The sequence below is a fragment of the Ciconia boyciana genome, chromosome 31, assembly GCF_034638445.1.
Source record: "Ciconia boyciana chromosome 31, ASM3463844v1, whole genome shotgun sequence".
In the NCBI taxonomy this organism is placed as follows: domain Eukaryota; kingdom Metazoa; phylum Chordata; class Aves; order Ciconiiformes; family Ciconiidae; genus Ciconia; species Ciconia boyciana.
Window position 1 is genome coordinate 360,354 of NC_132964.1, and position 12,272 is coordinate 372,625.

The 12,272-nt window shown below is 65.3% G+C and overlaps 3 protein-coding genes across 13 annotated transcripts in view; 1 reads left to right on the top strand and 2 right to left on the bottom strand.

The window, feature by feature from the left end:
• The window catches only part of SMARCA4 (SWI/SNF related BAF chromatin remodeling complex subunit ATPase 4), a 29,613-nt gene extending 23,043 nt beyond the window's left edge, over window positions 1-6,570 (bottom strand). For all 10 annotated transcript variants that reach the window (XM_072848505.1, XM_072848507.1, XM_072848512.1 and 7 more), the window contains exons 1-2: window positions 6,411-6,570; window positions 2,806-2,895 (exon numbers count right to left, since the gene is read on the bottom strand). The gene's annotated coding sequence lies outside the window, so the exon portion shown is untranslated. The remainder of the gene's footprint in view (window positions 1-2,805; window positions 2,896-6,410) is intronic.
• Window positions 6,571-8,091: 1,521 nt separating this feature from the next.
• On the bottom strand, window positions 8,092-10,125 carry TIMM29 (translocase of inner mitochondrial membrane 29). The gene is made up of 2 exons (XM_072848567.1): window positions 9,966-10,125; window positions 8,092-9,094 (listed from the first exon to the last, which is right to left on the bottom strand). Exons 1-2 carry the CDS (start codon window positions 10,036-10,038, stop codon window positions 8,430-8,432), a joined length of 738 nt encoding a protein of 245 aa, XP_072704668.1. The 5' UTR covers window positions 10,039-10,125; the 3' UTR covers window positions 8,092-8,429.
• Window position 10,126: 1 nt separating this feature from the next.
• On the top strand, window positions 10,127-12,195 carry YIPF2 (Yip1 domain family member 2). 2 transcript variants are annotated; one of them, XM_072848556.1, is made up of 9 exons: window positions 10,127-10,195; window positions 10,321-10,365; window positions 10,599-10,738; window positions 10,870-10,950; window positions 11,028-11,115; window positions 11,203-11,319; window positions 11,433-11,587; window positions 11,660-11,842; window positions 11,927-12,195. In XM_072848556.1, the coding sequence occupies exons 2-9, from the start codon at window positions 10,335-10,337 to the stop codon at window positions 12,068-12,070; spliced, it is 939 nt and encodes a 312-aa protein (XP_072704657.1). In that variant the 5' UTR covers window positions 10,127-10,195; window positions 10,321-10,334; the 3' UTR covers window positions 12,071-12,195. The 2 variants fall into 2 exon arrangements, with proteins under 2 accessions (XP_072704657.1, XP_072704658.1); XM_072848557.1 differs by lacking the exon at window positions 11,660-11,842.
• The last annotated feature ends 77 nt before the right edge of the window (window positions 12,196-12,272 follow it).

Here is a 12,272-nt window from a genome sequence, read left to right on the forward strand (position 1 = left end):
CAGAGCGTTGGGTGATCATCAGCGGCATGAGAATTAACGAGAGCGAATGCAACTCTGCCCCTGGGATGGAGTAACGCCGGGCAGAGGTACGGACTGGGAGAGGAGCCGCATTTCGGCGATGCCCTCAACGACATTCACCTTTAAAGGCGGGCCAGGCAGCTGGACAGGGTGACCCTCGCAGGTCCCTTCCAGCTGGGCCGCTCGACTCGCAATGAGCGTTTGGAAATCGCAGAAACAGAAATTATTTTGACTTCAAAATACGGTGAGAAGTGGAAGCATGGGGTTTTTTTTAAGACTGCGGATGGTTGCGACAGACACAAGGCCCAGTTAACGCAGAACAGCTACTGTCCTCAGCTCTGACCGCGCTTCTCTGCGCAGAGCCCATCGGGACGGCAATCTGCAGCATCACCCCATTTCCACCCAAAAACGCAGCCGCGCCGCAGCTTCTGCGGGATATAAAATCCCCATTCGCTGCCTGAGCCAGATTAAAAGATTGGCTTGCTGGTGAGGCAGGTGATAGAAGTTAAACTGGATGTAAAATAAGGATGCGGCGTTATCCCATCCAAAACCGGTGGTTTTCTGAGCGGTGAGGCCGGGGAGGAACACGTGTGCATGCCACCCCATCTGCTCGGGCTACGCCGGGGCAGGTAAACGCTTGCAGCCACCTGGGAAGGCAAATCCACGTCTGGGTTTCACGCTCTGATGCATGTTGCAGCTGCGAGAGCAAAGAGAAACCGTAACCGGAGGATCCGAAGGCAGCAGCGTGGCCGGGAGGAGGACGCAGGGCTGAAAACACGGCTGGCAGAGGCGGCTCTCCAGCGCGTGTGTCGGACAAACGGAGCCGCCCTCCGTCCCGGAGTTAAATCTGCAGAAATCCTGAAAAAGAAATCCTGAAAAAATAAATTCCTGAGGCTTGTGCTTGCCATCTACGGTCAGAGGGTGAGAGAAGGGCAAAATGCTCCTTTTTTACGGTCAGCTCCTCCAATATTCACCTTGAGCATTCCCTCCTTTTTTACATCTTCACTGGAAACACCATGGCGCACATCAGGGCCGTTTCTCAAGAATTAAGAGGATTTTAAGAGGTGACCGGAGATACGTTCCGGCTGCACAGGGCATCCAAAACAACCGTAATTAACGTGCTCCTCTTTGCACTCAGAACGAAGCCTAACGAGCGCAGGGTAGACGATCCCTCGCCGAGCTGCTAACCCTCCCTCCCGAAGCCTCTGCCAGCCGGGAGCCGGGGCCGAGTGGCGTTTCATCCCGATTTGTTCTGGTAATTTGTGGTTGTGGGTGTTTATTTTTCATTTTCCTCCCGTGCTGTTGGTAAACACGACGGAGCCAAGCGCTTCCCACAAACACGGCGTTTAAGGGAACGATCGTGCCTCAGACCGCAGGAGCTCTTGGATTCACGCTTGTCCCAGAGCCAGGGGAACTCAGGCGCTCGTGTTTTCACACAAGAAGGTGCAAAGCGGCTGTTAAAAAGCAGAACATGCCTAAAAACTTCCCTTTCCCCTCCTCCTAAATCTGTCCGGCTCCATAGCAGCGCCAAACCCACAGATTTAATAACCTTAAGGATCTGTGGGCCACGAAAAGGGTAGGCAGCCTCCAAAGTTCACACTCGTTTCCTGCTGGAAAATCCAGACTTGAGCAAAACAGCAGCGATTCCCAGGACACGGAGCAGCCATCGGGGAGGGAAACTTCCCAAAATATCGACACGGGGCGTCCCACGCTCGTGCGGGAGGCAGGAAACGTCCTCGGAGGCGAGCGGAAGCACCCTTCATCTATTAAAATGTCTTTTGGGTGCTCGAGAAAAGCCGTACGCTCGCCTCCGCTCTGGGGACGCCTTTTTCTCAGGCGATCCCGCTCGTGGAGCGGCTTTCAAAGGACGCAGGCACGGCTCTCGTCTTTGAACAGAAACGCTACGGCTCTTCAGGCTGTACATTTCCCAATTTAAAAGAACAGAATACTCAATACTCACGTCACTCGCCGGCACTTCTCGAATCGTTTGATCGCTGCCTCGCTAGCCTCAGAAGGGGAACAGCGACAGGACCTCGAGGCGCGAGGGCACTGAGGGTTTCAGCCTTCGCAGGCGCAAACGGTCGAGGGAACAGAAACGCGACTCATGGCCGTTTTCACTCATTTTTTGCAGTTCTGAGGGCGTCGCTCTGCCAGGCAGCTGTGCCGGCGCCAGGTACCGTGAAAATTCAGCTTTTACAGCTGCAGAGCCTCTCGTTTCCAGGCGGAGGGGAGCTGGGCTGAGCGGCCAGCCCGCCCACAGGCACCCCGAGAGCTGCCCCCCGCAACAGGAGGCAGGGCTTTATCTCCGAGTTAAGTCCTTCCAGCCCTCCGAAATCTTTCTCTTTCCACCCCCAGAGGAAAACAAAGGCTGCAGGAGCCGTTTCCCTCTCCTCTTGCCACAGCTAACGAGGAAGCGAGGACTAACGAAGCATTTTTGAGAGGAACGGAGGGGCGCTACCCGCCTACCGACAGGCGACTCAGCCCCGTTCGGGCAGGAGCTGCGCCCCGGCACTGGCTTTTCCAGGAGAAAACCAAAATAAACAGCGTAATTCAAGGAATGATACGGAATTGTGAAGTACTTTTTCATTAAAAACAGAGGTCTGCTCTTCTCCGGCGCCGCTGGAGACCCAGGCCTGGGCCAGCACCAACATTACCTCTCCACTGCGGCAATTTTATTCTTATTTCTAAGAAAAAAACATCTGCCCCCCCCTAACGTCACCCACGGGGGCGTCTCTGACCAGCGCTGGGTGCTCCCGAGGCGAGGAAACCCAAAATCCAGGCACGTACCTATGGGCACGGAGGTCTCCGACCCCTCACGGCGCAGCGCCGGCGCGGCAGCGAGGGGAGGTCTCGGGATGTCAAGCTTTTAACGCAACGCTGCAGGGAGGGAAAAACGGCAATTAGTCGGCACCCCTCGTTATCCGGCGCCAGGAGAAGGGCAACTCTTCTCCATTTCGCCCAGTCTCCGAGGAGAGGCGCGTTAGCAGGCGTTAACGATGTGCGCTACTCCTCAGCCTGTTAAAGATGTAAAGTTCCTAACGGCAGCAACCAATTTGATGGGTTTTTTTGAAATTTGCTTGCTTATGGGGAAGTTAAGGCCTGGAAGAAGGTGCAGGAGGGGGGAAGGCAGCACCGCTTCCCCTCCTGCCTTGTCCGCATCTCCTCTGAGATTACAAACCCGCGGAGGGAGAGGCTGTCTGTCCGTCCGTCCATCCTGCGAGCTGCTGCTGCTGGCACGTGCTGGCAAGGCCACCGGCACGCCGAGGCCACCGCGCCATGTGGCAATAGCCATCCCCTCACCACGGTGAGCCCCAGACCTCCCCGGGGGCGGGGAGGATTTTTGGGCGAGGGCACAGCCGTGCCACACAGGCACGGTGACATCCGCCACGACGGCGTGTAAACACACAACAATCAATTAAAGAATTAAAATTAATAACCTGCGCGTTCGCTACGGCAAGAGAGATTTCACGCGGTCCTGCACAAAAATACATCTCACTCCTTTCCACAACCATAATTTGATTTAAAAAAAAAAACCCACTAGCTCATAGGCTAGGAATCATCATTAAGTCCTTGACTGCAGGAGGAAAAAAGCCTTCCTTAATTAATTCGAGTCATTTGTCGGGGGCAGCTTGCTCGCTTTGCCTGATTATGAGGCTTTTCAGTGCATTTTCCTAATGTATAGAGCCAGGAGAGAGGGCTGGGTGAAAAATAAGTTGCTTCTCTGAAAACCCGGGTTCTTTTGTTGGCAAGCCCAGTGCTGGTCAGTTAAAATCGTCCCCCAGAGCTCGGGGTAGGCTCAGCCCCGAGTTTTCTTGTCTCGGGTGAAAAGGTTACAGGATTTTTAAGCTTTTCTAAACTTTTAGTGTCAAAACAAGCCCAGAAGCTCAAACTGTGCAGGGGGGTAAATGAAACCCACCGCCCGCCGCCACTCGTTTCTTCGTTATCTCGGTGCAGCTCATGAATTTTAAGCAGCAGCTGCACAAATCCCTTAATTACACCCACCCACCCCCCACTCCCCGCCTCCTTCAGACTCTGATCTTCGAAGGAGGAAAATAGGAATTATTCTAAGAGGGGAAATTAGCAGCAGCGTCCCCGGGCTCGCTCGCCCATCTTCCCTCCGATCCCAGCAGCGGGCGGGTCGGCAGAGCCGGAGCAGCTCCGGTCAGTGCCCACTGATTGGGGAAAAAAAGGAAAAAAAACAGGGGAAAAAAGCCTCCTAACCTGTAGAAGACCTCTGTCACCCCAAGCCTCGCCGGGGAAAGCTAAAAATCACGCTCTGCTGGCACAGGAAAACACTGCATTTCACCTCAAAAGAGCCGAACGTCACACGAAAATAATTTAGGATTATTTTCCCCCCAAATCGGGAGCTTATTGATAAAAATAATCACCAAGCGCTCGGTGTTTCTCAGCAGCCCAACGCCGCAGGGATCTCCCTGCAACATGACGCTGGTGCCTGGCTTTAACGCATCGGGAACCCGCAGCGTCGGAAAAAGGAACAGCTTGGTGACTGCGCCCCAAAATCCCCCCCCGCGCTGGCCGGGACCCCCAGGAGCAGCCCCGAGGGACCCCCCGACAGCCCCGATGGCGACGCTGCCTCAAAACAAAAGACCGCGGCACTGAGGGCTGCGCCACCAACAAAGGGGAGGCAGATTCGCCCCTCAAAATGGAAGACGACGGCCGAGGCACCCCCAATCTGACCGAGCGGGGACACCGGCGCACGCTCCTCGTCCCCGCAAAGGAACGGGCGTCGGGCTTTGTGCGGCACCAGGGGATTTCTGTGGGGCTTTTTGCTAACGAGCATCGTGATAAAAACCACACACCCCCCCTCTGCGACATCCCTCCCCACAAAGCGGGGCCCTCGCTGCGCCCCGTTCCCACCGGTGACGGCGGCTGAGCCGGATCCCCCCGATCCCCCCACATCAAGGGCGGCCTTTGTGCTGGGAAGGGTGATGGATTCCCAGGGGGACGGAGACCAGGGCAGCTCCTGGAGGAGCCTGGGCGAAGGGAGCCCATCCTCGGGGGCTGGGGTACTGTCACCCCCCGCCCCGTGCCACCACCCCCAGAAAGGGGGAAAACTCAATTAATTTTAGGGGTGGGGAGACAGAAAAGGAGAAGGGGATGGGAGAGATGGGATGAGGGGAGGCCGATCCCGGCGTTGGAGGAACGAGGTGAGGCCGCCGCAGCCTGAGGAAGCGGATGCTAAGACCCACAGAACACCCCAAAACCAGCTGGGGGGTGGTGGGAGGGGGTGTGTGCGACAGTGACAGCAGCTGGGGAGGGTCCTGGCTTGGGAGAAGGGCGAGCACCCCAGGAGGAGGGGGTGTTCACGGGGAGGGGGGACGGTGTCCTCCAGAAGGACAAACAAAGCCCCGACGGGGAGGATGACGCTGGGGGGAGATGCCCCCTGGGGGGGCACTGCCCCACTGAGAGGGGGAAGAGGGTGTAAAAGAGGGGGGACGCAGCCCCAGGTGGGCAGTGGGGCTGCGGGCACCGGACACCCGGGAGGGTGGGGGAAACGGCTGGATTTGGGAGGGTGCCCCTTTGAAGGGGGACACGGAAGGAGGCTGGGGAGCAGCATGGGGTTGGGGGGAACTGCGGCGTCCCTGACCCCCTACGCAGCACAGGCGGGGGGACAAGGGGGGACAGAGCCCAGCCTTGCCGGCCCTGCAGTGGGGAGATGGGGGGTCTGGAGGAAGGAGGCTGGAAAGAGGGGTGCCACCGATGGGGGGCACTGAGGATTGCTGCAGGGGGAGACGGTGGTGGATGAGTGATGATGGGGTGGAAGGGAGGAGGATGCTGGGGGGCTGAAAAGGGGGGTGATGGGGGCTGGGGGGCTGAAAAGGGGGTGATAGAGGAGGGATGATGGGGAGCTGAAAAAGGAGGCTTAAAAGGGGATGGATTAAAAGGCTTAAAAGGGAGGCTTGAAAAGGGGTGATGGGGGTCGGGGGGCTGAAAAAGGGGGGAGCATGTTGGGGAGATGCTGAGGGGTTGGAAAGTGGGGGATACTGGGGGGCGCAAAGAGGGAGTGAAAGGAGGGGAATATTGGGGGGCTGAGAAGGGAGGAGAGAGTTTGGGGACAGAGGGGGGATGCTGCGGTGGGCCGAAGGGGTGGGGGGCCGAGGGCGAGGGCACCCCGGGGGACGAGGTCGGGCGGCTGCTGCCGGCCGATGGGGGTGGAGGAGGCGCGGAGCCCCCCCCGGCCCCGAACAATGGGCAGCGCGGCCGGCGGCGGCGGCAGCAGCAGGAGCGCTCCGCCGAGCTCCGTGACCCTCCCGGGCCGCCGTACCCCCTCACCCCCCCCCTCCTCCTCCTCCTCCTCCTCCTCCTGTCCTCCCGGCCCCTTTCAGCCGGGCTCCGGCCCCGCCACCCTGCCAGGCCCCGCCGGCCCTTACCGCGCTGGCCGCCGGAGGAGCCGCTCGCAGGGTCCATCCCCGCCGGGCGGCCCCGTCTCGCCGGGCGCGGGGGGAACAAAGGAGCCGCCGCCGCCGTCGCCGCCGCCTGAGGGAGCGACGGAGACGCGCGCGCCCGCCACAGGCACCCAGCGCGCGTGCGCGACGCCTCGCGCATTTCCCCCCCCCCCCCCCCCTTCGCGCGCGCGCGCCCCCGGCCGACCAATAGCACGGCGCCCTCCGCCAGCGCGGCCAATGAGGGCAGGGGAAGGGGAGCGCGCGCTCCCCCCGCCCCCTCTCCTCGCAGCGGCCGATGTGGGCGTGGCGAGCCCGCCCCGTCCGGGCCATTGGCGGGGGGGGGGGGGGGGAAGCAGGCGCGCTTTGGCCAATAGGAGGAGGCGGGGCGCAGCCGGCGAGGGAGGGGGGAAGGCCCCGCCCCACCCGCTCACCGCGCTGCAGCCAATGGGAGGCGCCCTCAGGTTCTCCCCCCTCTCCTCCCCTTCCTCCCCTCCGCCTGTCCGTCTCCCACGCTTGCAACCAGTCAACGCGGGGCGATCGGCCTGGCGCGGGCTGCGTCTGCACCGCAGCCAATGGGACGGCGAGAAAGGGGCCGGGGGGCGGGAACGCCGGAGCGGGCGAAGGGGGGGGGCGGGGGAGAGAGGCAGAGAGAGAGAGAGGCGGCGTGCGCGCGCCAGCGGCGCGTGCTCCCTCCCCCCCCGCGCATGCGCAGTGACCGCGCCACTGCGGCGAAGGGGAGGGGCGGGGGGGGCTGTGAGGGACCGGGGGGTCCCGGGGGTCCCCAGGGCGGCCCGGGCCCTTCTCCAGAGCGAGATGGGCCTCGACGTGAGGTAATTTCATGTAATTTTGGCTTCCCGCTACCTTCCCCCCCCTCCCCGAGGAGCTCGGTCGGGCTACGGGGGCGGCGGGAAGAGGGGACACCCCCGTCACGACACGACACCCCCGTCACGACACCCCCCGTTTTGGGAGACCCAAAATGTGGAAGAAGGGAAAAAAATGAACTGGCGAGCCCCCCGCATGACGTCCCTTGGGGAAATGGGGGGAAAAAGGGGCTTTTGGAGGGTAGAAACTTGGCTTTTCCACAGAATTCCCACCTGAGGTGAAACGCATCGATTTTGGGGGCCCAAAAGTGGAATAATTAAGCCCGAGTAACAAATTGATGGCCGCAGGTCGCCGCTCGTTGGCCCCCGACCCCACGCCGGCTGTAATTAACATCTCGCGGGGGTGTTATTAATTAAGCTGCAGCCGTGCGTCCCCCGCAGCGCTCCCGTAATCGCCGAAGGAAATCAAGGCGTAACGAAGCGTCCAGCGTCAGGCCCCGGCACAGCCCCGGCGCTCACCGAATCCCGGTGAATCCCCCCGAACCGGCCGGCCGCGGGAGCCGGGTGGGTTTAGGGCAATTTCTGTGGAAACGGAACATTTGCCGTCCGGTGGAACCGTTTCCGCCGGGTTTGGGGTCAGGGCGGGGGGTTTGGGGGACGGAGAGACGTCGGGGATGGAGGAGGGAACGCCTCGGTCCTTAAAAACGTAATAAATATAAAGTAGAGATGTATGTATAAAATATTTATATATTTATATATAAAATATTATATATAAAACTATATAAATATATTAATTAAACACCGTGGGGGGGAGCCGTTGCATCGCCGCCAGCGATAAATAATTCACGGGGGGGGGGGGGGGGGGAGCGGACGCATTGACGCCCTAACGAACGTCTTAATGAACGGCTGAGCGCTAATTAGGAAGGCGCGCCGAAAATGAGACGTCTTAACGTCTAAAATTAATAACAAGACGCCGTAACGAACGGCTGGCGGGTAATCGGGGCGCAGCGACACGTCCCTGCGGCGCCTTCGCTCCCCCCACCCCAACTGGGGTAAATCCCCGCGCGTTCGGCGGCGTTAACGAGTCATAAACGAGATTTCAGTAAATGACGAGTTACAATCGCACATGCAGCTGCGTTAACGAGTTGAACGCGCCGCCCTCACCCGCGGCTGGGGGTCCCGTTCACGGATCCCCGGCGCTGCCACCGATCCGCGCGCCGGCGGCGCGCGCCGGCGCCGCCGCCTCGCTCTCGGCGCGCCGGATCTCCTCCTGGGTGAGGATGACGGGCTGGAATTTCTCCAGGAACTGGCTCTCGTTGCGGTGGGAGCGGAGGTGGTGGGGGTCCAGGCGGCGCAGCCGGGCCGGCAGCCCCCCGAACTCCTCCTCGTTGACGTCGCAGTCCCGCAGCCGGGCCCCCAGCACCCACCAGCGTCCCCAGAACCCCACGTCCAGCAGGCGACCGGGCAGCTCCCGCCAACGCGGCCGCAAATGCCGGCACCGCGCCAGGTAGAGCGCGGCGTCGGCGGCGTGGGGGGCTTCGTAGACCACCGCCAAGAAGAGGAGGTTGCGGTAACGCAGCCGGCCGGCCTCGCGACGCCGCAGCAGGCGTTGGACGTGCCGGTCGGCGGCGGGGCTGCGGGTGCCGGGGGAGAGGAGCAGCAGCGTGCCGGCCGCTTCCACCGTCGCCGCCTCGAAGGATTCGGCGCTGGGGACGGCGGCGACGCAGGCGGCCGCTCCCGCCAGCCCCGCCAGGGAACCCGCCGCCGCCCCGGGACGGCGACGAGCCCCCAGCGCCGCTTCCCGCGCCGCCGCCGCGTAGTCCTGCAGCAGCGCCCGCCACCAGCGCCCTGCCGGAGCCGTCAGCCGGGCCGGACCCCCGGCAGCGGGGCCGGGGGCCGGGCTGCCCCCCAGACCCCCCCATTGACGCCAGGGTGTCAGGGCTGCCCCCCCAGACCCAGGGGTCCCGGCTGCCCCCCAAACCTCCCCATTGACCCCGGGGGTGTCGGGGCTGCCCCCCAGACCCCCCTCCCCCCAAGACCGAGGACTCCTGGCCGCCGCCCAGACCCCCCATTGATGCCGGGGTGTCAGGGCTGCCCCCCCAGACCCAGGGGTCCTGGCTGCCCCCAAACCTCCCCGTTGACCCCGGGGGTGTCAGGTCTGCCCCCCCAGTCCCCCCCAGACCCAGGGGTCCTGGCTGCCCCCAAACCTCCCCATTGACCCCGGGGTGTCGGGGCTGCCCCCAGACCCCCCATTGAACGCAGGGGTTGGGGCTGGCCCCCCCCCAGTGTGTCCCCCCCAGACCCAGGGGTCCTGGCTGCCCCCAAACCTCCCCATTGACCCCGGGGTGTCGGGGCTGCCCCCCAGACCCCCCAGACCCCCCTCCCCCCAAGACCGAGGACTCCTGGCCGCCCCCCAGACCCCCCATTGACCCCGGGGGTGTCAGGTCCGCCCCCCAGTCCCCCCCCAGACCCAGGGGTCCTGGCTGCCCCCCAGACCCCCCATTGACCCCGGGGGTGTCGGGGCTGCCCCCAAGTTCCCCCCGACCCAGGGGTGGGGAGTGCCCCCCAGACCCCCCATTGACCCCAAGAGTGTCGGGGTGCCCCCCGTTGGTCTAGGCCGCGCCCCGGCCCCAGGCTCCCGCCGCCCCCCCCCCCAGGGCTCAGCCCCCAGTTGCCCCCGGGGTCCCCGTTGCCCCGGACCCCCCCGGGCCCCCCTCACCGATGCGACTCTCCGCGAGGCGTCCCCAGAGGCCGCGGCCCCCCCCGGCCGCCGCCGCCGCCGCCGCCGCCATGGCCGGAAGCGGCTCCCGCCGGGACGGACCCAGCGACGGACCGGGCGGAACCACGTCGGCGGGGCGCGGGGCGGAGGGGGCGGGAGCGGGACGGACCGGGCGGAACCATCGCGGCCGTGGAGTAGGGGGGGAAGAACCACGTCGACGGGGCCGGGCGGTGAGCGGGGACCGGGAGCGGCAGCACCGGCACCGGGGGGAGGGGGAGGGGGGATCGGGAGCCCCGAGCGGGTTTCGGGGGTCCCGGTGGGTCCCGTACAACCACGGTGCGTTTCGTCCCGGCAGCGAGAGGCTCCGCCATGGCCGCCCCCGACGAGCTCCGCTTTCAGGGTGAGTCTCAGCGGGGCCGGGCCGCGCCCCCCGACCCGGCCGGGGACCCCCGGTCCTGCCACCCCCACCCCCCCCGGGTGTCCCCCGGCCCTGAGCCCCGTGCGGGCACCGGGGGGGGGGTGGGGGTCCCCTAAGTCATGAGCTGGCGGGAGGGGGTCCCGCCCCCCCCCGGGTCCCGGCAGGGCGGGGTCCCCCCGGCCCGGTTCCTGCCCCCCCACTCCCCCATCCCGCAGAGTTCGAGGAGGCGGCGGAGCTGCTGGCGGCCACCCCCGACGCCACGACCCCCCGCGCCGGCGAGGGGCGGCCGAGCCACGCCGCCGTGGACGTGGGCCCCGAGGAGGGCGAGCCGGGGGACGACACCGACACGACGGAGGTGAGAGAAGGGGGGGGGGGCCCTGCACCCCCGAACCCCCCGAACCCGGGCCCTGCCGGTGAGGGGGAACGGGCTCCGCCGGAGCCCCGGGGCTGCGGCCGAACCCCGGCTCAGCCCACTCCCCCCCGCAGCTGCTGGGTGGGCAGCGGCGGCCGCGCAGCTTCTGGACCTTCGAGTACTACCAGGCCTTCTTCGACGTCGACACCCGCCAGGTAACGGCGCCTTTCGGCGCGGCAGCCGGCACCGGCACCCGCCGGCCCGGCTGAGGCTCTGCCCTCGTCCCCGGCAGGTGCTGGAGAGGATCAAGGGCTCGGTGACGCCGTTACCGGGGAAGAATTTTGTGCGTCACCACCTGCGCAACAACCCCGACTTGTACGGTGAGAACGAAGCGGCCGTCGCCGTCCCGGTGCCGACCCCGGCGCCACCGCGGCGGCTCCTCGCTGACGGCGCGTCCCCGTCCCCAGGGCCCTTCTGGATCTGCGCCACGCTGGTGTTCGCCCTGGCCATCAGCGGGAACCTCTCCCACCTGACGGAGAAGCGAGCGTCCCCCGCCTACCGCTACAGCCCCCAGTTCCACAACGGTGAGGGTGCCGGCGCCGCGGCTCGGGGGGTGGGGTGGGGGGGCCGGACGCCCCAACGGTGGGGTCACGGGGACCCCGGCCGTGCCCTGACCCCCCCCCCCCGTCCCCCCCAGTCACCATCGCCGCCACCCTCATCTACTGCTATGCCTGGCTGGTGCCGCTGGCACTGTGGGGGTTCCTGCGGTGGCGGCAGAGCCCCGGCGCCTACAGCTTCCTGGAGACCGTCTGCGTCTACGGCTACTCCCTCTCCGCCTACGTCCCCACCGCGGTGAGTCCCGGGGAGGGTCCCCGGCCTTGGCGGCGAGGGGACGCGGGGGGTGACGGGCCGCTGTCCCCGCAGGTCCTGTGGCTGATCCCGGCCGCCTGGCTGCAGTGGCTGCTGCTGGCCCTGGCCGCGCTGCTCTCGGCGTCGGTGCTGGCCCTCACCTTCTGGCCGCTGGTCCGTGCCGACAGCCGGGCAACCGCGCTGGCCGTGGTGGCCGCCGTCGTCTCCCTGCACGCCCTCCTCGCCGTTGGCTGCAAGGTACCCGCCGGCGGCGGTCGGGGGGTGCCCGGGGGCTCCGCGTCCGCCCCGGTGACCCCCGCGTGGTTTTTCTTTTCCTCCCAGCTCTACTTTTTCCAGCGGCCGCCGAGCGCCGGCCCGGCCCCTTCGCCGCTGCACGCCACGGCGGGGGCCGAGGGGCTCCGCAGCCACGCGCCGCAGCTCCCCGGCACCAACGTCTCCCTGCCGGGCACCCACCCCGCGCGGTGAGGGGTGGGGGGGGTCCTGGGCTCCCCCGTGCCGGGGCAGCGCCGGCCGCGGCTCCTCTCAGCTGCCAGCTCGTCTCTATGCAAAGCGACCCAAATAAACGCGGGGACGGCCCCGCCCTGCGCCCCGCTGCCGTCTCCTGCCTGGGGGGAGCCCCAAAACCACCCCGGGGGGGAGGCCGGGGAGGGGGCCGTGCCGGAGCCGG